General features: G+C 36.3%; 1 protein-coding gene across 2 annotated transcripts in view; it reads left to right on the forward strand.

Moving 5' to 3' along the window:
- The window catches only part of LOC148952379 (zinc finger homeobox protein 4-like), a 100,648-nt gene that overhangs the window by 9,316 nt on the left and 66,693 nt on the right, over positions 1-24,639 (forward strand). For both annotated transcript variants that reach the window (XM_089089835.1, XM_089089836.1), the window contains exons 2-3: positions 6,221-8,798; positions 21,092-22,579. In XM_089089835.1, coding sequence (XP_088945961.1) covers positions 6,257-8,798; positions 21,092-22,579 — 4,030 coding nt within the window. In that variant the 5' untranslated portion in view covers positions 6,221-6,256. The remainder of the gene's footprint in view (positions 1-6,220; positions 8,799-21,091; positions 22,580-24,639) is intronic.

Genomic DNA, 24,639 nt, shown 5'->3' on the forward strand with positions numbered 1-24,639 from the left:
ATTGTACCTAAAACATTAGGCATACAGACCCACTATACTCTATCCCCACCCCACCCCCTAGTGTGCAAATATATAGCCCAAATTTGTTTTTAAACTATTATATTTTTATCATACTTAGGTTATTTCATTAGGATTGAGCGTCAGAGAAACATACTTGAAGAATATTAAAGGTAGGGGCTATATCATACAAGTACCTATGTTTGTTTTAACCTTTAACGTTTTTTTTATTTTTTTTTTAATGTGATTATGTAAATTTGAAATATCGTCTGTGTCTTAAAAATGATTTCAATTTTAGTTCCATAATTTTTCCTGCGATTCCCCCCGCTTAAGTATATCTCAAATCGAGATACTGCTTTTGATATATAGACTACTAACATGGACAAAGTAATAGTATATTGTCACTGAAATGTATCTGCCCATACATACATGGAAATATAAAATATTTCATATTATTTGGATTATTATGTGGATGTCGATGCAGAAGCAGCACTGAACCTGCTAACGGTCGCAAAGGGGCCCGCTGTGTAGCACATGCCTTTTCATGTGTACCAGACAAGGCTAAGTTACAAGGCTATTAAGGTTTACATTCAATTGGATGTTACAAACATCCAATGCGACATGTATACAGCTACTGAAAGGACAAGACTTTCAGTCTTGTCCTTTTACTGAAATCTTGTCCTTTTACTGAAAGGACAAGATATTTATACTATTGGAATCTTTAATTTCGGGTCTGTCCATTCAACGAGCCAGAATTATGATATTGTTCAGTTTTACTTTGAGTGATGTAAATATGCTTAGAAAATTGAAAGTTTCCTTTTTTCGACAGCTTTCAGCCAATTTTGACGTGTTTTTCAATTTAAAAAAAGTGAATTTAAACAATCTGATTCGGTAGATAGAGCGGAATTTCAGTTATCGAATTTTTACAAAATATTTTTCTTACATTGAAAAATTGAATAAGAAGACTGCGGAAAATAACATACCAAAAACATGTACGGGGAACATAAACCTTAAATGACAAGACTTCGACCATCATAAACAAAACGATAAAAGCACCAGGATCCAAATTCTTGCGAACAATAATGTCTGCGACAATAGGTTAATTACCTCGTATCGGTTGACTCGAACCGTTCAAGTTTAATGAAAGGCTTAAAGGGGTCTGACAAGGTTTTAAGGCACAGAGGGAAGGGGATTAATTTATGCATCCAAAATATTTGCGACTTTCATTAACAAAAGTAATTTGCACATGAACTGGTTTTTGTCTTGGCTAAAGGTCTTCTGACAGTTCACCTAAGGGAAATTGAAAATGTGATTGTTTTTCAAGCAAAAAAGGTAGTTGTCATCCAGTCTATATTGGTACTGGAGCATTGACAACTCCACCAAAGGACAAAAGTGAGATTACTTTTTTTATGATTTCGTTTTAAAAATGGGCTTCGCTTTCATTGGCTGATATATGTGACCTATTTTCATAAACCACTCCCGTTATTCTTTTCCCCCTCCCATATTTCCACTTCCACTCCTTGGTTCCATTATTCCACTCCCTCGTTTCTGGAGAAACAAATAACCCTGCTTATCTACAGCCCGATTGGTTTTAAACTTCGTGTGTGAAATTTCAAGCCAGTAATAAGAATGAAAGTTTGTGAGTCACTACAATTTGTTATACAAGCAGTCCCACTTCTCCGTGACTCCACTGTGGCTCACGCTAGTGGTTTGTTTGTGATTGTAAAAATTGGAAGGGATTCTTGCGAGGCCGTATCTAGGATTTTTTATTTGTTTGGTGGGGGGGAGGGGGTGTTAAAAAACTTTTTGAAACCACATCGAAATTTATTTGTATACATTTTTGTTACTTTTTTACAAGTTGGACAAAAATTTCGGGGAGGGGGGGGGGTGTTCAAACCGGGTACTCCCTTTGGATACGGTCCTGATGCTTGGTCCCCCTTGTGTTTCAAAAGGTAAGTACAAGAACTTTGGAAAGGGGAATTACAGCAACAGTGGAGTACATTGAATTCTAGCATATATCTTCTCTCCTAATAGGGGATGTTTGTCTTCTATACACACAGTTGTGTGCTAATAACCCTGCCTCTAGTTTCAATTTTACGACCCCGGCTTCGCTTCCAGCCTCACGTCCATGTCTTCGATTCTGAACCTGCACACAACTTAGCATAGTCTGAAACCCCTTGGTGAATTGACTTGCCTGCTAGGTGAGAAGCGATGGCTCAGACTACAGTATGTACGCAATTTTTGTTCGTATAACGCAGCCTAATTTACAACAAATGATTAAGGTTTATTTTCCCTATGCAAGTTATCGTATGTGATTTTTCTTCTCTTCTAAAGTTTTCATTTGTCAATCAAAATTTTGAACATTTGTCAATGAAAGAAAAAAATTTTGCTGACGCTCTATAGCTGAGATCCAGTTCTGTCCATGTACCGAGGATATATATATATATATATATATATATATATATATATATATATATATATATATATATATATATATATATATATATATATATATATATATATTTTTACATAGTGAAAATCCGTCAGAACCACTAACCGTCAGAACATCGACAGTCATAACATCGACACGTCATAACATCTAAAAAAAAAATTTGATGTTATGACGTGTGTTATGATCTGCATGACGTGTGTTTAGATGTTAGATGTTATGATCTGTAACTTTATATTTTTTGCCAGAAGAAAAATATACGAATATAGAAGTTAGTTACGTAATTTAATTTGTAAATTACGTCATAACCAAATTTAGAGACATCCATTTAGCAAAAGAAAAGTAAAATTTTTATGCAAATTTTGTTTACTTATTCAATGACAGTGAGTCAAAATAAAAGCTGTATTTACTAAAAATCAATAATAAATTAAATAAAAAAAACAAGTTTTTTAAACTGAAAGTACGGAGCGACATTAAAAATTAAAACGAACATAAATTATTCCGTATATGAAAGGGGCTGTCCCCTCCTCAACCCCTCGCACATTACGCTAACGTTTGACTCTGTCTCACAACTTTATTTTTTAAAACAATAAAAGCTTTAGCGTAAAGAGCGAGGCGTTGAGGAGGGGACAGCCCCTTTCATATGCAGAATAATTTCTGTTCGTTTTAAGTTTTAATGTCGCTCCTTACTTTCAGTTTAAAAAACTTGTTTTTTTTTATTTAATTAAGAGCCAAAGTTTATGGTGAAAACAAATTTACAGGAATCTTGAAAAAAAGCTTGAAACCCCACGAAAATGGTGCCGGGTCGAAATGAAAAGTGCGTATGGTACCATTGGAATCACCACGGTGAAAAAAAAACCTTAATTAGAGGCTTTCAGTCCCTTATCGTTTTAAGTATGGAGTGTCTTTAAAAAAGTGATTCTCTGTCACGGTTATCGAGGCGCTGCCCACTTTCAAAATCTTCTACACTAGGTGGCAGTCCCTACGTGTGGTAAAACAAATAACGGTGTGGGGGCTTTCGTAATGCGTTAGAAAATCAACAACTCCTCGCATTTAGTGCTAACATTAAAGAAAGGAGTTAATAAAATCACAAAAATTGGTCAAAAAAAATTTATAGCCAAAAATCACCTTAATTGCTTTCCGTAAAAGCTTTCAAATACTTATTAGGCTATCTTTAATTATGAGTGTTAAAAAAGATGAGTTAGTAAGTTTTTGAAGTTCGTCCGTGAAGTATTCCCACGTTCTTGACAATCCTGCCACTTAATTTCCTCACAATTTTGTCTGAATATAATAATTAGCAAATTTGGTGTGACTGTTTAATTAACAAAAAAGATTGTCCCTTGTTATATAGTGAGATTCTTTTCTTTATTCACTTCCTACCCCGAAACCTCAAAGTGTCAAAATGAGCTTAAATTACAACTATTAGTTATCAGATTAATTGTTTTAGTTACTGAATCTTGGCTAATAAACATGAGTCATTGTACTTTATCACGACTAATATTTATTTATTTTTTGAATAAGTAGTGAAACCGAAAGGTAAAACGAAACGAATTGATTTTACTGGCATCCCCTTAGTCAGAGACGTACGCGAGAAGGGGGTTCGAACCAGTGTCCTCGTCGAAATCTCAATATTGGCTTGTCTTGTATTTTTGCACACTTTTCATATAATTTGATTTTTTTAGAATTTGGAACCATCCCTAAATGATTTTTCCTAGTCCCCCCAAAGAAATTGCCGTGTACCTTCCTGCCCTTGGTCTATCACATAGACTCGATCTGTAAAAAAGAAGAAAAAACTTCTGGATTTCTTTCAGTGTACTTTTAATAAGAGGGAGTACTGAATCTCGATGAAAGGATGCCATACTTGACGAGTATCATATGCGCATGAATTTTGTTTTTAGAGAAAAAACACAAAATTGGACAAAAAACAAAATAGGCGGACTATATTGAAAATATAATAGGTTATTATGGAACATATGTATATCAAGGGTGTTCGAGAGCGAAGGCCACCGCTGCGAAATTGTGTCATACTTAGGTTGTTTTAACCGGTAAAATGTGTATTCTTGTAGTCAAAAGTATTTTCTGGCCGCCCTTATGACCAATCTTACAACCCCCTGGAGGAGTAATTCTAACAACCCCTCATCCATATGCGTTGATGTATTATTAATTGATATATATCAGCTGCCATTTGCAATGGGTCACATCACCTCCGTACATCCCTGAACATATTCAAAGCTTGCTTAAAATAAAATTTCTAGAAATTATAATTCATTGTGAGTAGAGTTCATTGCATATTAGAATACGGAAAGCCAAATTGGAAAAGGGAGTTTATTACCTTGTGTAATTCAAATTTTATTGTGAACCTAGATTATAGTATATTCAATTATGTTTCCACGCCCCTTTGGTCTATGAACTAGTGTCTAAGGCCTTTAACGATTTTTTAATCTGATTTATACCTTTTTTGGTTTATTAATTTTTGTAATTGTTTTTTTTTTTGTATTGCAGATTAATTATTTTTTTGCATCCCACTTGATGGCATCGGCGACAGTTGACGAAAATTTAGGGGGAGGGGCAAAATGTTTTTTTTTAATCAGGGGGCTGCGAATTTGTCTTTTAAACGAAAATAAAAAAAAAGCTTTTTTTAAACTCCAACAGAATTGACATCCCTGCTTGATAGTGATTCAGTTTTTGTTGCCGATGTTCCTGCTTTCTTAGTAGTCATGGTATTGTTCTGAAAAAAGTATCTGAATTTCAAAATAATTTTGATGCTTTTAAAAGCATATCGACCAGGCATGTATCCTAAGCTGGAGCTTATTTTTGGGAGGGACATAAAATTTATCAAAAGAAAAAAAGTTTTCCAAATGACATGGTAATTACAAAGAAATGTGGAATAAGTCAGAAATATCATAAGCTTTTTTAGGGGAGGAATGATCGTGCCCCCCCCCTGTGCACGGGCCTGATATCGGCGGTATTTTGTTTAAAGATCGCCAGTTCTGGACTTGGAAAACCTGAGAAGCTTATTTCTATGCTTCTAAAAATGTGTTTAATTAAACGTTACGGCTTGTAAAGGTCCAAATAATATTTAAGGACTCTTTTTTGTCACCGAAACTTTATTCGAAGTGATGAAGCTGAATCGTGTTTCAATTAATAAAATAAAACTGACAATTTTTTATGACTAATTAAAAGAAACAAAATTCAAGCGAAAAGCCGTCCCCGAAAGAGCCAAAAAAAAATGGTTCCTCAAAGACAGTTAATATGTATGACTGGTTTTATGTTTGGAGGGTTTAAAAACCCTTTCCTCCGGGTAGAAACTTATACTGGGTAGACCGGGATGTAATAAAGGTGAGTTATGCAGCATGCATTAAAATGATGAGATGTTGGGAGGGGACATTCGGAGTCTGATGTATTTTCCCTGCACACACCCCTAATTCTGGGTCCCACTTAGTAGATTTGGTTCTATTAATAGGATTCTCTATGTAATAATCGGGGGCGTATCCAGGGGGGGGGGGGTTACCCGGTTTGACCCCCTCCCCCGAAATGTTTGTCTGAATCGTAAAACCTTAAAAAAAATTTATATAAAAAAATTTTGTATGCGTTTTTGAGGTTTTTTGCGTAACCCCACCCCCTCGAACTTTGTTTTTATTAAAATTTCCTCCAAAAATATCCTGGGTAGGGCCTTGGTAATAATCCAACTGTATCTATTATGTTACACTTGACAAAGATGGTAGTATGTGATTTATGTAGATTTGTTTGCCTAAAAATCCATCTTATTTTTAGGTGTTGTTCCTATGTAATGCAAGAGGCTTTAAGAGAATGGAAGTTAGTGTCGCAACACCTACTTGTCACGGCGAGACAGCTGCCAATTTCGTGACCTCGGCTGTATTAAGTTCAGATAGACAGATAAACGGGGTTATTGATACAGGGCAGTTCCCTTCACCCCCAAAAGAGTTGAATCGTTATTGTTCACCACAGAAAGAAGTTTCCCTCACTGTTAGTGCACAAAGTAATGATAAGGCATCATTCCCATTTAGTATTGATGAATTTAATATCGGTCGATTTCCATGGACCCACAAAGAAGTTGAAAAAATTAGTGATATTGAACCATTTGGTGGAAAGATTGTTTATAATATTGATGGTTCTGCTTACATAATTGAAGTTAGTTCTGAGGTAGTAGATGCAGATCCTTTTCCACGAATAGAAGGGGCTATTGTTGATGTAAGAAAAAGTGCGAATGACCCTCTGTTAGTACCATTTTTTCCTCAAATATCTAACGCTTACTATTTTACCAGAAAATCGGAGCATTCAGCTGTGTATAGTTATCGTGTTTGCGCAGTCCATGACCATCAAGGTAAGGTGATTGATATTCCTAATGAAAGTGAGAAAAGTCTGGAAATGGTATTAGTTAAGCCTATTTTAATGTGCTTTGCCTGTAGATTATCGTTCGGATCTTCTAGTTCTTTTGAAAAGCACTCTATAAGTGATCACGGACTGGCTTTGAATGATGAAGAAAAGAGACTATTATCACAAAAAAAAATTTCATCCATCATACAGCTTGTTGGAACAGAAAAAGAACCAATTTTATTGTTTTTAACAGCATCAAACCAAAACAAGGCAGAAAAATCAGAAGAAGTGGAAGAAAACCTGCAAACCAACGGAATGGACCTGTCGAGACGTAGTTCTAGCTCTAACATTAACTTAGAAATAAAAACCGAAGCCTCTCCTTCTTCAGGCCGTTGCTCCCCTTCTGTAATTTGCAACCCTGCCTCTTTGCCGGCTTTAATTTGCCCTGATCACCCAAATGGTCGTCCACCAAGCACCGAATGTCCTCGCTGTGATTTAGCTGTAGCCAATAGTAGAGGCCCCCTTGCGCTAATGGCCTCAAGGAATTCGTGTAAAACACTCAAATGTCCAAAATGCAATTGGCATTACAAATATCAGGAAACATTAGAGATACACATGAAAGAGAAACATCCTGAAAATGAAACATCATGTGTTTATTGTCTTACTAATCAGCCTCACCCACGGCTTGCCCGAGGTGAAACATATACCTGTGGCTATAAGCCTTATAGATGTGAAGTCTGCAATTATTCAACTACGACAAAGGGCAATTTAAGTATCCACATGCAGTCGGACAAGCATTTAAATAATGCCCAGGAATTGCAAAATGGTGGAATTCCAGTAAATCATAATACGACCGAGTCAACCAAAGTACAGCTTAGTGTAGAAAATTCATCAGCAGTAGCTTTGGGTGGAGCTTCAACCAGTTCGGCTGCACAGTCTAGAACGAGTCCAAAATTAAAGCCAACTTGGAGATGTGACGTGTGCAATTACGAAACTAATGTTGCTCGCAATTTAAGAATTCACATGACTAGCGAAAAACACACACATAATATGATGATTCTTCAACAAAATGTGAAACATATGCAGCAAATTTCTGTTTTGCAACAAGCACAGTCAAATTTAACTATAGAATCCCCCTTTCCACCAAATTTTGTAGGTGGTGCGTCCGTTGACAAACCTCAGCTCCCGGAAGCGGCCCTTGCAGATCTCGCTTATAGTCAAGCTCTATTATTTCAAATGATGGCGGGAAATGCTCTACCTACACAACAGCAAGGTATTTTAACGCCTGAATTTAACCCTATGCTTCCACATCTCCAAGGGGATACAGGCTTAAACCCAGAGACTATGGAGCCTCCCCCGGAGCCAATGGAACCCAACCCTCAGCAACCTTTCCAGTGTCTAGTTTGTGGGGTATTTGGTTGTGAGCAAACTGATATCCTAACTGCGCATGTCACAGCTGATCGTAGTCGACTTCGTGAGCACGAAGCTGTGATGTTCATAGGGGGTCATTATGTATGCAGACTTTGTGCATATAAAACAACACTCAAAGCAAACTTTCAGTTGCACTGTAAGACAGATAAACACCTTCAGCGCTTGCAACATGCCACTCATATTCAAGAAGGAGGACCACGGAATGACTGGAAGCTGCAGTACATCACAACATCAACTAACCCTGTTCAAATACGATGCAATGTGTGTGAATATTATACTAACAGTACGCATAAATTACAACTGCATTCTGCGACCCCACGCCATGAATCACTGGCGAACATTTATCGATATTTGTCAGTACTTGCTAGTGGCAGGAATGGCGAAGTGGAGTTTTTGTGTAGACTTTGTCAGTTTGAGGCTCCATCTAAGACTGCTATGTTACAACATGTTAAATCGTTAAGACACACCCAAATGGAACACATAGCAGAATTACAGAGGGCGTCTGGAAATCAAGATATACCCGAGTCAACACCACAAAATATGTTTGGTATTATAACGCCTGAAACAGAACAAAAACCCAATGGTAAGTGTTTAAGTTTTTTATTCATTTGTTTGTTTTTGTTACTGCCAAATCAGGTACTCGCACAGGGCTCGGGCCCTGGTTCCCCACTACTCCCTCCTTCAACATTTTGGCCATGTTTCTTGTAATTCTGAATATTTTCCGTAATATACGCTTATTTTTTCGCTTTCGGAATTTTTGCCTCCCTTCCCCACGAGATAACTTCCTGCTTAGGCCTACCCTACATGTTGTTTCATCGTAATCTAAAATTTGATAACTATCGTTCTTTACGTTTATCAGACAAGCATAAAAGGGACATTATTTTTCAGGTTGACGTTATTTTTCAATAATTAGCCTACTTTAATACTCATTTCTAAAATTTAATTAGCAAGCATTAGTTAAGGACATTTTTTATTTTGCTTAAAGGCAAAGCTTCAGGGTCGAAATTTTCATATTATTCTCATTAGTGTTCAAGCATTAGCAGTAATTATAATTAAGCTGGCTTTTGGTAATTAAGAAAATTAACCACTTCCAGATTAATTTCAAATAGCTTAGCTTGCTATTGCGCAATTTTTTTTTCATTTTTAATTTGCGTAATTAGCCTATATTATGTATTTACGCCCATAATCAAAATGTTTTAATTTATTTAAATGTCTCTCATAAGTAGGCTACTTACATAATCATAACTGGATTAAAAAAAAGACTTTTAAAATACTCTTCCGACTAGGCCTATTTTTTATTAGGAGCATGCAAAAGATTTTTTTTTCAATATTTTGATTAGAAATAAGATTCTGCCCACTCCCATAGGCAAAGTCAGAATTGTGTCTAATTGGCGGCAAATAACCAGGGTTTTTTTTTTGTGGGGAGCGGTTTTAGAGTATTTCTTTTATTGGCACATGCAAAAGATTATTTGAAAAAAAAGCTCTAGATTGGAATGAACCTTAAGTTCACTCCCATTGGCGAAGTCAGAATTGTGTCTAATAGGTGGTAAAGAGCTAGGATTATCAAACAGTTCGTGGTAACGAATTGTAAGTAAGGAGCGACCCGGCTCAATAGTAACTGAAACTCTAAAAAACGGAATTTTGATACCAATAGATACATCAAAAGAATCAGATTTTTATGCTGATTTCAAATATATAAGTTTCTTTGAAATTAGTTCTACCCATCAAAAGTTATGCGCCTGAGAATATTTGCCTGATTTTTGAAAAAGAGGGGAAACACCCCCTAAAGGTTTTAGAACCTTAATGAAAATCACACCACCAAGTTCAGCGTATCAGAGAACTCTACTGTAGAAGTTTCAAGCTCCTATCTGTAAAAATGGGGAATTTTTGTAAGATCACGAATGCGTCTTTTTTTTCCCCCAGGGGTGATCGTATCGACCCAGTGGTACTAGAATATCGCGGGAGGGCTGATTCGAAAGGAAATTAAAAAAAGGAGGGCCTTTTAAGTCTCCCGATCAAAATTTTGAGATACCCCCTTTTTTTCAGCATGGTCGAAAATATAATAACTATGTCTTTGAGGATGACTTAATCTCTCACAGTCCAAGGGGGAAGGGCTGCAAGTTATGGACTTTACCCAATGTTTACATACAGTATTGGTTATTGGGAAGTATACAGACGTTTTCAGGGTTTTTTTGGTAGTTGGGGGGGGGGGTCTTTGGCTACGTTAGAGGATCTTTCCATAGGGGAAGGAACATTTCCATGAAGGGGGCGCCAGATTTCCCAGCATTATTTAAAAAACGATCAGAAATTAAATAAAAAAACAATTTTTTTTCAACTGAAAACAAGGAGCGAAATTAAAGCTTCAAACAAACGGAAAATGTTTCGGATTTGAGAGGGTTCGCCCCCTAGTCAATACCTTGCTCTTTACGCTAAAGTTTTTTAGTACTTTCAAAAGAGCTATCTATTCTAATTAACCCGCCTTTGTGATTCAGGGGTTTGTGGTTCGAACTTTAGCGTAAATAGCGAGGAATTGACTAGGGAGCGAACTCCCTAATATACGTAATAAAACCATACGAATATAGAAATCTGTTACGTAAGTTAATTCGTAATTTACGTCAGAACAAAATTTTGAGAAAGCCAATTAGCCAAAAAAAGGAAAATTAACATGCGAATTTCATTTTAATTATTCATGTTTTTTTAACTGTTTTTTTTTAACTGAAAGTAAGGAGCGACATTAAAACTTATAACGAACAGAAATTATTCCGTATATGAAAGGGGCTGTCCCCTCCTCAACGCCTCGCTCTTTACGCTTAAGTTTGACTCTTTCTTACTACTCTATTTTTTTAAACAATAAAAAACTTTGGCGTAAAGAGCGAGGCGTTGAGGAGGGGACAGCCCCTTTCATATAGGGGAACACGGGGTGGAACGGGGTACTATCTTTAAACTGATTTTTATTAATTAGAAGGAGTCAATATAAAAGGCTACAAAATTTCACAAAAGTACCTTGTATTGTTGTGAACAAAGTTTCACACTCATATTGTAAGAAGTGAACACAATTATTATTTATTTAATTAAAATATAAAAAAGTGTCAAATACTCCGTTCTGCCCCGTATACGGGGCAGAACGCAGTTGACAAAACTTGTTTTTTTTTTAATTTAATTTCATCGATAAGGCTGCGTTTAAGAAGAAAAATTGACATAAATTTCACACAACATCTTTTGAAATAGAATAGAGACTTTACCCTTCCAAACATTGAATGTAGCACCCTCTTTTCTCTGCAATCAACAACGGTAGGCTATATTTATTTGCGTGTATTTGGCAAGTTTTATTGTTTCCCCTAGGTTAATATGAAACTAAGTTTCTGATGTTTAGGGAAAACAGGACTAGCCTAACCCCTGCTAATCAATTGAATGCTCCATCCTTTTTAGCATGTCTCTGTAATTAAGTATACGCTTAGTAATTAATCGCTGATCTGATGGAGATAATCACCAAGGGAAAGATAGGGGGAACCTCATACAATTGTTTTACTGTATTGCTTAGCTTTCGGAAATAGATCAAACTGTACACACAAGTCGTATTCAGGAGAGGGGCTATGGGGTTTGAAATGCTCCCCTTTAAATGTTTGTCCGACCCGTAAAAACGCATTAAAAATGCATAAAAACACGTTTTTGATGTGTTTTTTGCAAACCTCCCTAGCCTAACCCCCAAACAAGGATCCTGTATACGGCCCTGTGTACATATATTGTAGATTGTATTAGTTTGGGCTAGTTTTGACTGATATGGTTTGAGTTTCAGGTACCGAGTAAGACCAGCCTAATGGACCTTATGAAATGGTTACAGGTGTGAATACTCTGTTCCCGAAATTCCCCTCGGTACTTATCGGTTATATAATACACACTCGAGAATTTCGATCGCGAATGATGCGAACATGACAGATGAAACTGGTCAAGCAGCTTCTTTATACCAGAGAATTAGCTTTGGCTAGGTTGGCAAATAAATTGTAGCTATAGGCCTATTTTATTTAAGTATTTAGTTGATATTTTGGTTAGGTTATGTCACGTTACTTATTTAAAATATGCTATGCTTTACCCCCCCCCCCCAATGTGCAAGTATATAGCCCAAATTTGTTTCTAAACTTATATTTTCATCATATTTTGTTTGATTCCATTAGCATTAGCCAAATTTCACTTCTCGAGTGTGTATTTTATAACCGATAAGTACCTTTCCCTCTGTGTATGTACGGCTCTTGGCATATTGTTGAACATACGGAGTTACGTAGTATTAGCCCCACTCCCGATTAAATTATGAGGTCAAACGATTTACCCGGTTTACGCTCATTCTTTCTTATATCGGCTTCTTTTTATTGCATCCACTTTTTGAAAATCAAAAAGCAGGTCATCCTATACGTTTTGTTTTTATTTCTTTGAGCAAAATATTAAGTATATATTTTCTGGTTTATATACAAATTATTTTGAAAAGATAAGATTATTAACCCCTCTTCTTAGCCCATCTTATGTGTATTCATGGCTGAAAAAACGCTTACATTTCTGATTTTTCCCAATTTTTAAGGTAGCCTACAGTCTATATGGTTATATTGTATTTGACCCCCCCCCCCTAATTTTTTGTCTGGCTCGTGAAAACGTAACAAAAACTTATATCAACAAATTGTTTATGCGTTTTAAAAGTTTTTCTTTAACACCCCCCCCCCCCAAAAAAATGCCCCCCCCCTCTGACCAAAATTGTGGATACTACCCTGCAGTATTAAATAATATCTTATTTTGTAGTGACCCAAAATGCTTTCACTCAGTCTTTAAGGGAAAGTATACGACAGTTGGTACTTATGTGTCTGCCCTAAGGTTTTTATTATTCTGCTTTATCTATATTCGAATTAAAGAATACCAAATAAATTAAGTGCATAATTAGCAATTCCTAAAACGCTACTTTTTAGTAGAGAAAAAACAGGCGTGGATAATTGGAAACCGAGAATTAAGGGGTAGTATAAAATAAACGCATCTCTATAAAAGACATTTTTATTGTTTCTTTGAAGTCATTTCGTGCGAATTGCCGTTTTAAAGTCTTTCGGCTTGGACGAAGAGGACAGAGATGTTGTAAAACTGGGTTCTTTTCTGCCCGTTGATTAAAGTGAAACTTGATTCTTTTAAATGGGATAAGGAACTGATCATTTAATATAGCAGCTAGTATTTAATTAACCTTTTTCTTTTCTGCTTTATCCAGGAAGCTACTTTTAGATAGATCGACCGAGTGACGCCAATTAGAACAGGGAGGCATTTGCGCCATCCGTAGATTTTTCTCCCCTCTTAATTTTGCAACTACAGACTCTGGTATTCTCACTGAAAATTACCCTTTTTGGAATGGTCATTGGAAAAAAAACTTCCCCCTATATTTTGAAAAATATATTTTACCGCCCTCCCACTCTGTTTTTTTACGAATTGACGCCACTGGTGGCGTCAGTGGGATATTTGAGCTTTTTTCTGAGGGAGGTAACGTTTAAAATTCGAACATGTTTTTCTTCCATCATTTTTTAAATTTTATTTCAAGACGTCTTTCGGACCAACTTCGGGGGCTCCCTACCATATTCTACCCTTCCCCTAATGAAGGGACGCTTAAAGGGCCTGTGATGACAGATTTTTGTGAAAGTGAGATTTTTTAAGTCGACTATGCGCTCAATTAATTCCACTGGCTTTCCTCCATCTTACATTATTCTCAAGATGCATAGAGATTTCTTGTTTTCCCATAATGGATTACGGCATGTCCTTTTTTCTTTTTTTTTTACTTGCTGAAATATTTGAATTGGAGCTTCTATCCCAATTGTTTTTCCGTATCATAGATGTCTAACCTAAGTAAAATATCCTTAAAGACCTAACTTAATTTTCCCTCTAAGTTATATTCCCTTCCATTTTTGAATTTTTTTAAAAGAAAATATTCAATTTCCCCAACTATCTGTTTTAGGGAGAATAAGGAGCTAAAGCTCATTTTAGAAAAAGACTGAAATTTCTAAGTATCTCTATTACCCGCATACATGGGAGGGGATACCAACTTCCGAAATACTAATATTTTTATGATTTTTTCTATAATTTATTATATTATCCTGTAGTTTATTCTTTTGGTACTTGTATATAATCTGATAATCACGCGAGAATTGTATTGAAGATCAGATAGGCATTTTACCGGGTAATGCCTAGATGCTGTTTGGACAAAGGGTTTCTCACTCCGGGAACTATATTTAAACTTTAGTTTTTGGGGTTTAGGGGGAATAAAATGTACCTAGGTTGGGTTAGGTTAGGTTACGTATTAAATATATGCTATGTTATACCCTCCCCCACCCCCAATTTGCAAATATAAAGCCCAAATTTTTTTCTAAACAAATATAATTTCATCCTATTTTTTGTGTTATTTCATTATCATTAACGAAACTTCACTTCTCGCGTGTTTATCGGATTCTATACAATTACCATTCTTTTTTCAATAAAATATGCTTGTTTTTTTATTATCGAAGTAGTGCCACCTCCCTAACCTCCTTCAAAATGTTGTGCACGACCAAGGAAAATCCCTACTATATTAGGGATTGGCACGTATAGCAGGCAAGTATACGTGCCTGCTATAGATAATAAAATATATTATTAAGTGGAAGTAAATTAGATGATTTAATGTAACTTGCATTTTTAGAGGGGGTTGGCAGTAAATCTAAGTTTTACAAGTAATTCTAATTATTTGAACTTCAAATCATAATTATGAGGACCTCAGATTTCTACTCAGAAAACTTTTAATTATTTAATTCTAAACTTTTTCATATCCTTCCCATGGTCTAGGAAAATAATCGCAAGTTTTATTAACGAGGGCTCTGTTGATTAATTACGTGGCCTCAGACAGGGTAATTAGAAGTTTCTTCTGGCTGATTCGATTTCGCCCTCTTAATGTTATCCCGACAAACTACTAATTGCTGTAAGTTCTCTCAGCCTTAATTACTGTAATATCCATCATCTGTCTTAACATTTATCAGGGGCTGTAAGCTTTTCAGATCTTTTTACGATGGAGATGGTTTGTGGCTAGAGCAAATACTAGGGGCTACCCTTTTTTTTTATTGGTGAGGTTATTGATGCACACATAAATTTATCTCAGAGTTGCCGCCTAAGGTGGACAATATCACTTTGTGCATAGCTTACAGATAAAAAAAAAATCCATACTTTTAAAACTGTGTTTCAGGTAAAAGCCCTTAAAGTAAGCGTAAAAGGGGAAGAGCCTGACCCCTTTACTCAGAAATCCCCTTGAATACCTTTTGGCAGACAAATACACACAGGCATTAGTATGCAATATGAAATTTGCAACGCCTAATTATCCAGTATACTTACATGTGCCTTATATGTGTCTTATACTTTTGCCTTTGAAAATAGACTATTCAGTTTACATCATATGAATATACAAGTACTGGCGCATGCTGGAACTGATTTCGGGGAGGGTGTACATGTAAAAAAAAAACTGAAAGGGCTATTATTATGGAAATCGATAAAATCTAGGAGAAATCACCAGAATTAAAAGATCGCCATCTACCAGATGGTACCGGAATCCTCCCTCCCTTCCTGGGTACCTGACATTCACCTCTCCATCGTTTAGACAATTTCAAACCTCCCAGTTGCTAACAAACAATCACAAACAATTTCTAGCAATGTCTCCGGTTTATTTTGACGTCATCATTGTTATTCATTTTTTGGTAGCTACCATAAAGTAGAGGTTCGGGCAGAGCACGCGTTTACCTTAAGCTATCGCTGCAGGGATACATAAATCAGAGCTAGTCATATTGAATGCCATTTTTTATTAGTGAATGTGCTTCGTATTTGGTTTTAGTCAAAATAAATGCTTCCATGATGTGAATCTAATTGGCTATCGTTCCAAAACAGCTATCTGTAATCAGGGCCGTATCCAGGATGATTTCGGGGGGGGGCGGGGGGGGGGGGTAGAAATTATTTTAGTCGGAGGGGGGGGGTTACAAAAAATACTTAAAAATGCGTCACAAATTTGGTTATATGCATTTTTTATACGATTTTACGAGCCGGACAAATGCTTCGGGGGAGGGGTTCAAATCTCCCTAAACCCCCCTGTACACGCTCTTGTCTGTAATTATGACAATGAGTAAATGGTAGCTGAAGGAAGGCTGGTTTCTCCCAAGGAGATATAAGAAGCCCCCCTCATCTCTCCTGTCCGGAGAATTTGATAAAGTCAATAATCCATCAAATATACATATTATGATCTGAAAACATTTTTCTTTTTAAGCTTTCGCCTCTCTGTGCTTTAGATTTGTCGACGATTCTTGAGAAATTGATCTCAAATGACAAATTCTCCATTGAATGATGCAAATAGTTAGCTCAATATATTTATTGTTACCCTATCACTATATACTCACTGGAATAATATTTACCATTCTTAAATTCGTTTAATCAAAAAACCCTACCCAAAACCTCTAGACCCAAAGAACTGAAAATTACAATGTATTTTTCCTGTTTTTATCTCATATCGTCGATAGCGAGCAAAATTCACGTATCTTTTAGCAAAATATAATGAATTTTTGCAAAGTTTTTTTTTCGCTCTCCTGGAGTATATAAAGAAGAATAAAAAATAAATATAGATGCGGTAATTTTGCTGTTCCCTGGAATTGTGTTACAACTTTTTTTGGAGGGAAGAATCAGTTCCAGTCTCCTTCAGAAGCTTTTCAGCTCTGTAGAAGGATTGGATCCAATCAAAGTGGAAACTCATAGAAAGATTCACAGAGAGGAATCTTCGGCAGGAAAAAGTTCCTCATTCCGCTTGAGGACTGGTGGCTTCAGATTGGTTGTAGGAAAGCATAAGGATCTTACTCCCCTTCCTTATCTTAGGCTCTAGGGATAGTGAAATATGAATCATAAAGAGACATTTTCTCTAAACTAGAGCAGAAATACAGGTCTCCTGTATTGCTACTCTAGGAACATAAATAGCTCATGGCCCCATCACCAGGAGAAACCCTGAAAGGGCATTCAATGTTGCATAAAACTCTCGCTTCAAGCATTTAATTTTTTTTGTTTTCTGTTAGTTGTTGTTATGATAGTTCCATAGGTACTTGATTAGGCTTATTGATACCAGCCAAAAAGTGTCTTAAAGTGGTGGCATGTCTTTTAGTTTCCAATCACTATCATTGTATTGCATAGCCATCTAAATGTACTTTTTCTTAGTATTGTTATTATAATTCGGAATGATTTAGTGCATTGAGACTTACTTGGAGCTTGGGGCACGACCTTTTCGTCCTTAGAGGAGTGTTCATTAAAGCTAATTACATAGGCATTTCGATTGCTATCACTAAAGGTACCCTGTCACATGTCATCTTTTAACTCGGTATCTTTGTCTAATACCTAAAGGTATTTAACTGGTTATAGACCAGTACCTGAGATCTTTTTCTGATAGCTGGTTTGTTATGCACCTTTTATACTCGAATTTATACCTTAGATTAATGGTTCTTTCACGCTGAACTACGCCGTTGAACCGTTCACACTAGCACAACTTAAGACTTTATGTTACATTGTGTAATCTTACGGAGCAAATTTTGTCCATAACGTAGCCAAGTAGACTTGAGCTCTACATAAAATGTTGCGTTACGTAAGTTTAAGCTCCGTTATGAAAAGTCAGCATAGTAGCAGCGCAATTTAATGTCTAGAAGAGCTATTAATGAATTTTGAAAACAAGTTCATAAAATTTTCCTAGAAAACCACCAGAGCTTGAATTTCCACCTCCATTCCATACTTCTAAGTTTTGAATAGTGTGCTTATGATGATTTTAGGTAATGAGTAAGATGATTTAGGGATTTCTTACGTTAGACTAATGTGAAAGGCTCTTGTGTGAAAGGCTCTACTTAACGTAACTTAACCACTTAGAAAATTAAGTAGCTTGCATGTGTGGAAGCCGTCGGATGCATATGCAGATGTAACCGTGTCATTGTCTTTAAATATGCTGTCTCCTCAGTAGTATCGCTACCCGAGTTTCGTAAAATTTTGTCCGCTATATGCAGGCCTGTGTTCAGGATTTTTTTTTCGGTGGATGTTTTATACAACGATTTTTTTTTAGGGGGGGGGGTGCACAAAAAAAAACCTCAAAAACGCATACAAAATTTGTTTCTATCCATTTCTGTTACGTTTATACGAGTCAGACAATTTTTTTTTTGGGGGGGGGGGGTTCAAACCCCTAACCCCACACCCCCCCTTGGATACGGTCTTGGCTGTATGTGATATTAGTTCAGCTTTGTTGAATTCCATCCACTTTGTCAATATTGTTAAATACATCAAATGATGTGTATTTCTTGTAAAATTTCGTCAAATTTTGGAGAAACTGGAGAAATTTGGAGAAAATTATATTAATTAGTTTGTGTTTAAGCAACCTCTTAGTTTAAGCTCTTGTTTCTGATATTGTGAAACGAGGGCGTATCGAGGATTTTTGTTCGGGGAGGGTGTGAGTTAAAAAAAACGGTACTTGTATATTATGGCTATCACATTGTTGTTCTTGATCTATTGTAATAACTGGTTTCTCTATGTGCACTCTATTGCCTGGGTAATGAAATTTAAGCGCCGAAACCCATTTAGGCAATGAGTTTTCATCTGATGAGCCCCTATATGTGGTGATCACCTTAGGAATATAGTGTTTTTGTAGATTTAAGGTGCTATAGCTTGTTTTCGGAACATTGACGTATACTTATTGATGCTGATTTTTGCTCTATTTTGGACCTGATTTTCGGATTGTCGAATTGGATATACTGTTTTGTCCTGGGGAAGTGGATGGATGAGTAGGGTCTAGACCTCGTTCAAGTGCTCATTTATTTCAGTTACTAAAGTAGGAAGGCAGTTTTTTTTTTTTTTTTTTTTTTTTTTTTTTTTTTTTTTTTTTTTTTTAAGCCAAATAATTACCGTAATACATTATATGTAAGCAATGGGCAAAGTTTATAACTTGCAGCCCTTCCCCCGGGAACTTTGGGGGATTAAGTCATCCTGAAAGACATATTAATTTGATTTTCAACTATGCTGACTAAAATGGCTATCTGAAAATTTTAACTGTCTTACTTTGTGAAAAAATGAGCGTTGAAGGGGGCCTAGTTGCCCTCCAATTTTTTTGGTCACTTCAAAAGGGCAGTAGATCTTTTAATTTCCGTTCGAATGAGCCCTTTCACGATATTCTACTGGATTGATAACAAAAATAAACACGCCTCAGTGATCTTTCTTCCGGCAAAAAATGCAAAATTCCACAATTTTGCAGATAGGAGCTTGAAACTTCTATAGTAGGGTTCTCTGATACGCTGAATCTGATGGTGTGATTTTTCATTAGAGTTATATGACTTTTAGGGGTTGTTTCCCCCTTTTTTCGAAAATAAGGCAAATTTTCTCAGGCACTTAACTTTTGATGGATAAGACTAACCTTGATAAAACTTGCATATTTGAAACCAGCATAAAAATCTGATTCTTCTGATGTATCTATTCGTATCAAAATTTTGTTTTTTAGAGTTTCGGTTATTATTGAGCCGGGTCGCTCCTTACTTACAGTTCATTACCACGAACTGTTTGATTGAAATACTTCGTCTATGATTGTTTATTTCTACTGCTACTGCTAATACCTCCTCGCATTACAACGTCGCCTCAGGTCAACACGGTATAAAGCCGTGACTGTTTCTATTGGGAAATACAGCTTTTAGAAAACCACATATTCATCAAATTCTAAGTACCATCAAATCCAAAATAAACTGAAAACTGCCTCTTTGCTAGTTGTGTATTGAACGCTAATAAGATACGTCAACTAATAACGGTTGGATTGAGGCGGAATTTGGTCATCGAAGGGTGCGGCCATCTCGAGTAATTAAAACTGAGAACTTTTTATTCCTTTCTTTCTTCTTCCAAAGTTTCTTGCCATAACAGATTTATAATAATCAGCATAATTTAGATAAATGTTGATTCGGGTTTCTGTGTATATCCGTGGAATTTGAAACGACCACACACATCATGCTGATGCGTCTTTAGCTAATTTAAGATAGGAGGACACCTTTTTTTTTTACTTATTTTCTTACTTTTGATATATTGATGCTGGTACACTCAAATTTCTTAAATAATCGGCCAAAGAAACTAATATTCTAATTACCAAATATGGGAAATTAACAATGAAAACCTACTGATTGATCGTGCATTTAATTAAATTCTGAATTTAAACTACGTTGTACCTTTCACGATATTGTGATTTATTTCTAGATTACTGTTGTTCTTTTTTAGGACAATTATTTTTCTCTTTTTATTTAAAATCAATTTGAAAATGTTACGACAAACAAATTACGAACCTTCAGGGGCAAGAGCGTCAATGGCCTGTTTTAATTTCTTGTTATTTGAAAAAAAATCTACGAAAGTTGAAGTTTTAATCAGATGTATCCAGTATACAAACCAGTATACAAACTCAGATGCAGGGATGAACTTAATCTTCAGATAAATTCAGATTGAGCTCATCCGTGCCCTCTCCAGAATCTTGTGTTCAGTTCTAAGAGGAATGGTGTGAATGTAGCTAGGACTTCATTTAAGCGGATGGGAACAAAATTCTTAATCTTTTCTACGAAAAGGCCGTCCTACATCATGTGTTACAGAACTTGTTTCCCTTTTTATATACATTTTTAAGGGTCTTACCTCCCATCATGGCCATAAAGCCTGGTGTCGCAAGGAATTTTTCCTTTTTTTTTTTTTTTTTTGGTTGTTGGTATTTGAAATGCAGATTTAACTACAAAAGCCTCATTCTAATTTACTATGAAGATAATTCGGGCCTTTATTCAGCTACTGTTGGTGCTCTTTCTCAAATCATTATTTCTCTTTCAGGCGATGAGCAGCCGAAGACTCAAAATGAAGCACCAAAGAAGGAAGAAATCAGTATTCACTGTCCTCTTTGTCAGCAGACTGGTTTTACTGGCCGATCAGAATTGGAAAAACATGCTATATCAGTTCACAGTGTGAACTCTGAAGGTCTTCAGAAACTACTAATGCTTGTTGAGCAAACTCAATGGCTACAATCGGCAATACAGATCTCGCAACAACAATCTAGTCCCACCCATGAAAGACCTGTTAGTCCTACTTCTTCCACCTCTGATAACCTGCAAGAAGAAGGCGAAGAGGGTGACCAAGAGGAACAGAATGTTACTGAACTGACTTGTAGTAAGTGTAGTGCTATATTTCAAAATTTGGACGATCTGTACTGTCATCAAACTGAAGTGGGCCATATTGAACCCCAAGATACGCCTTCAGGACCCAGTTATCCTTGTTGGCGAAAAGGTTGTTCTCAGTCATTCCAAAGCACGCAGGCCTTGCAGGCTCATTTTCGAGAATTCCATGCCCTAGGCCTCCTAGCACCAACTGTTTCCGAGCGGCACGCATATAAATTTCGCTGTTCACAGTGCAGTCTTGCATTTAAAACTGTTGAAAAGCTACAACTTCATTCTCAATATCATATCATTCGTGAAGCTACAAAATGTCCGATGTGTGGTCGTAGCTTTAGAAGTTTAGTCTCTTTACAAAAGCATTTAGAAACTAATCATCCAGAAATATCTCCAGAAGAAATAAACCAAATGAGGCTCACCCTATTAAATAATCCTTTGCTCTCTGGGATTAGTAATGGGGAGCAGTCTAAAGAAAAACAAGACGGTGATGGGTCTGAAGAGAAAGCCGAAGAATTTGACGAAAAAGAGGATAATGAACAGTCTGAGGAGGAAGCCGGGATTGGGGAAAATATTTCCATGGAAGATTATCTAAACAGTCAAAATATAGCGGAAGAAGGCTATAGTGATCCTAATCGAAGGTTTAAATGTCATCGATGCAAAGTAGCTTTTACAAAACAGGAATATCTAACTAATCATAATAAAACCCTTCTTCATCGTAAGGGTGAGAAGTTCACATATCCAATGGAGAAGTATATGGATCCTAATAGACCTTTTAAATGTGAGGTTTGCAAAGAATCGTTTACTCAGAAAAATATACTCTTGGTACACTACAACTCTGTGAGTCATTTACACAAGCTCAAGCGAACACTTCAGGAGCAGAATGGTGGACAACCCATCTCCGCTCAACAGCTTCAAGTGTTTCATGAAGCAAAGTCAGAAGATCTACTTGATAATGGTTCAGTTGTTGATGATGATGATAAAAAACCATGGAAGTGCAATATTTGCCGGGTGTCTTATTCTCAAAGTACAACACTGGATATACATATGAGATCAGTGTTGCATCAAACACGAGCAGCGAAGCTGAATGAATTGATTTCGGCTGGACAAATTGATTTGTCAAAACCCCTAGTTGAGCAACCGGATATAAAAAATGGTGAGTTATATTTATTTTGACCACACAGAGTAATTACCCTAAGGATTGAATGCCCCCTGATTGCACGACCGCATCCGTTTTGTTTGTGAAAGGGACGGGAAATCGGAGATACTTCACGTTATCAAAACTGCAGTTTAATACAATTTTGTCCCTTACATCGTAAAACTACACTGTTTTCCAATCCAGTTCAATATTGCATTCCCTTCGAACAGTGTAGGGTAAAAAAAAAAACAAGAAGAAATAAAATGAAAAACTACAATGTACAAATAGCCTAGCAATTGTCAGCAGGCTAAGTTCATGCCGAATAGACAGTGAAAGAGTTTAAGGCACGCTCTACTAGAACAATTAGCTCATTGTCTGACACAAGGAGTTGCTCATACAGAGAACCGTGAGATATTAGGCTATTGTCCTATAAAATAGTCCTATTTGGAAAGTACAAAGTTGTCCAAAGCAAGGATTGTTTTCTTCTTTCAGTTTATCAGGACCTGTTTTTTTATGATTTGTAGCCACTTACAGTTGAAAATTTATTTTTGACCTTCCAAATTCAACGTCTTGGGCCCTATTATTTAGTTCTCAATGAATATTACCTAAGACATATTATTTCTTATATCCTCGTTATACAATTTAGTAAACGGGATGTAGCCGAGTCCTATCGAATACATCATATTCATCGAACTCCATCGAACGACTTCGCTTTTTCAAAGGTTTTAAATTTTTATCGGAGGGATGTGACGTAAGTCTAAATTTGTTTTTATAGGAATATGTAACTTCGAAAAACGCGGCTTCTAATGTTTTTAATTCCGTCCAAGTCCTGTAAAAATTATTTTATGTTTGTTTACTTATTTACATTACCATTTAACCTTTACATTATTTGAAACAGAGACAACACATTTTTTATTACCGTTTTTGATATTGAAGATTCTGAGATGAATATTTTTGATACACAGAGAAAGAAAACCTTTGACATTTCCTATGTTAGACAACCTAAGATTAAATACCAAAGTAGCTGGATTGAGCGCCTCTCAAGGTAACTGGGATATTTGAACATGAAAAAGAAATTCAATTTGTTGTGGAAGTTACTACGTTTTATACCGACTTGATGCTATGACCTTGTATTATTACCTTTTTATTCCATGTGACATTAAATTCGGTTGTCCTCTGCAAATAACCTAGTACCGTAACTGTATTTACAGTTTTTTTTTATGGAAATCTATAGATAAAGCTACATAATTTCGTCAATAATTTTTATTTAGTTTTATTTGTAAATAGAATGGTTTTGAATTAAAATCAAGTTGGTGGACTGCGATGAAAAAGTTAGGAGCCATGACTAATTGGAGAAAAGGCCAAGGTAGATAGTCTGAGCGAGAGGCAAAGCTGGCATAAGCCTTTTTCAGAATTGTATAAAAATGATGTGAATTCACTTATTGATAGATCGTCGATCATTTATGGCAGTGTGTTCAAAGGTAAAGAATTCGGCATTGGACTTTACACTCCCTACCGGCGGTGCTGATCTCCGTTTCTTGGCCCTTCAGCCTGGAAGTGCAAGGGGGGTTGGGGTCAACCATCCTGTGCTTTGGCACACCCTTCCTGTTTACCTTCCCCAGGTTTCTCCATAAACCCATTTAAAGCTGGGTCGACTCTGGCTGAGCTTACAGAGTCACGCCACTGACCCCCGTCACAAACCAAATAATTGAGTACATTAGGATTCGAACCATCGTCCTCTCGGACAAAGGATCCTAAACGAGCTAGGACGGCTAGTGTGGTCAAAGAGATTACTTAATTTCATTAATAGATTTTCAGTAGTCTGTTCTCATCCTGTTGTTGGCACTGTGTTCTCTACCGGGCGTAGATACTACATTTTGTATTTATAGTATATCCGTACTAGAATTTGACTGTCTAAAACTGGTAAAATCTGTTTTTAGCCCTGTAGATTCTAGGTGTATATAAAAAAAATATCTGATGGAAAATATCTGACTGCGCCATTGGACTCGCCGTGTTTAGATTAATGGTGGTCCATCCTTAACTCAAAATGTGTAGATTCTAGGTTTTAACAGAGGATA

The sequence above is a fragment of the Artemia sp. Qi Xiang Cuo genome, chromosome 5 (assembly GCF_049724085.1).
Source record: "Artemia sp. Qi Xiang Cuo chromosome 5, ASM4972408v1, whole genome shotgun sequence".
Classification (NCBI taxonomy): domain Eukaryota; kingdom Metazoa; phylum Arthropoda; class Branchiopoda; order Anostraca; family Artemiidae; genus Artemia; species Artemia sp. Qi Xiang Cuo.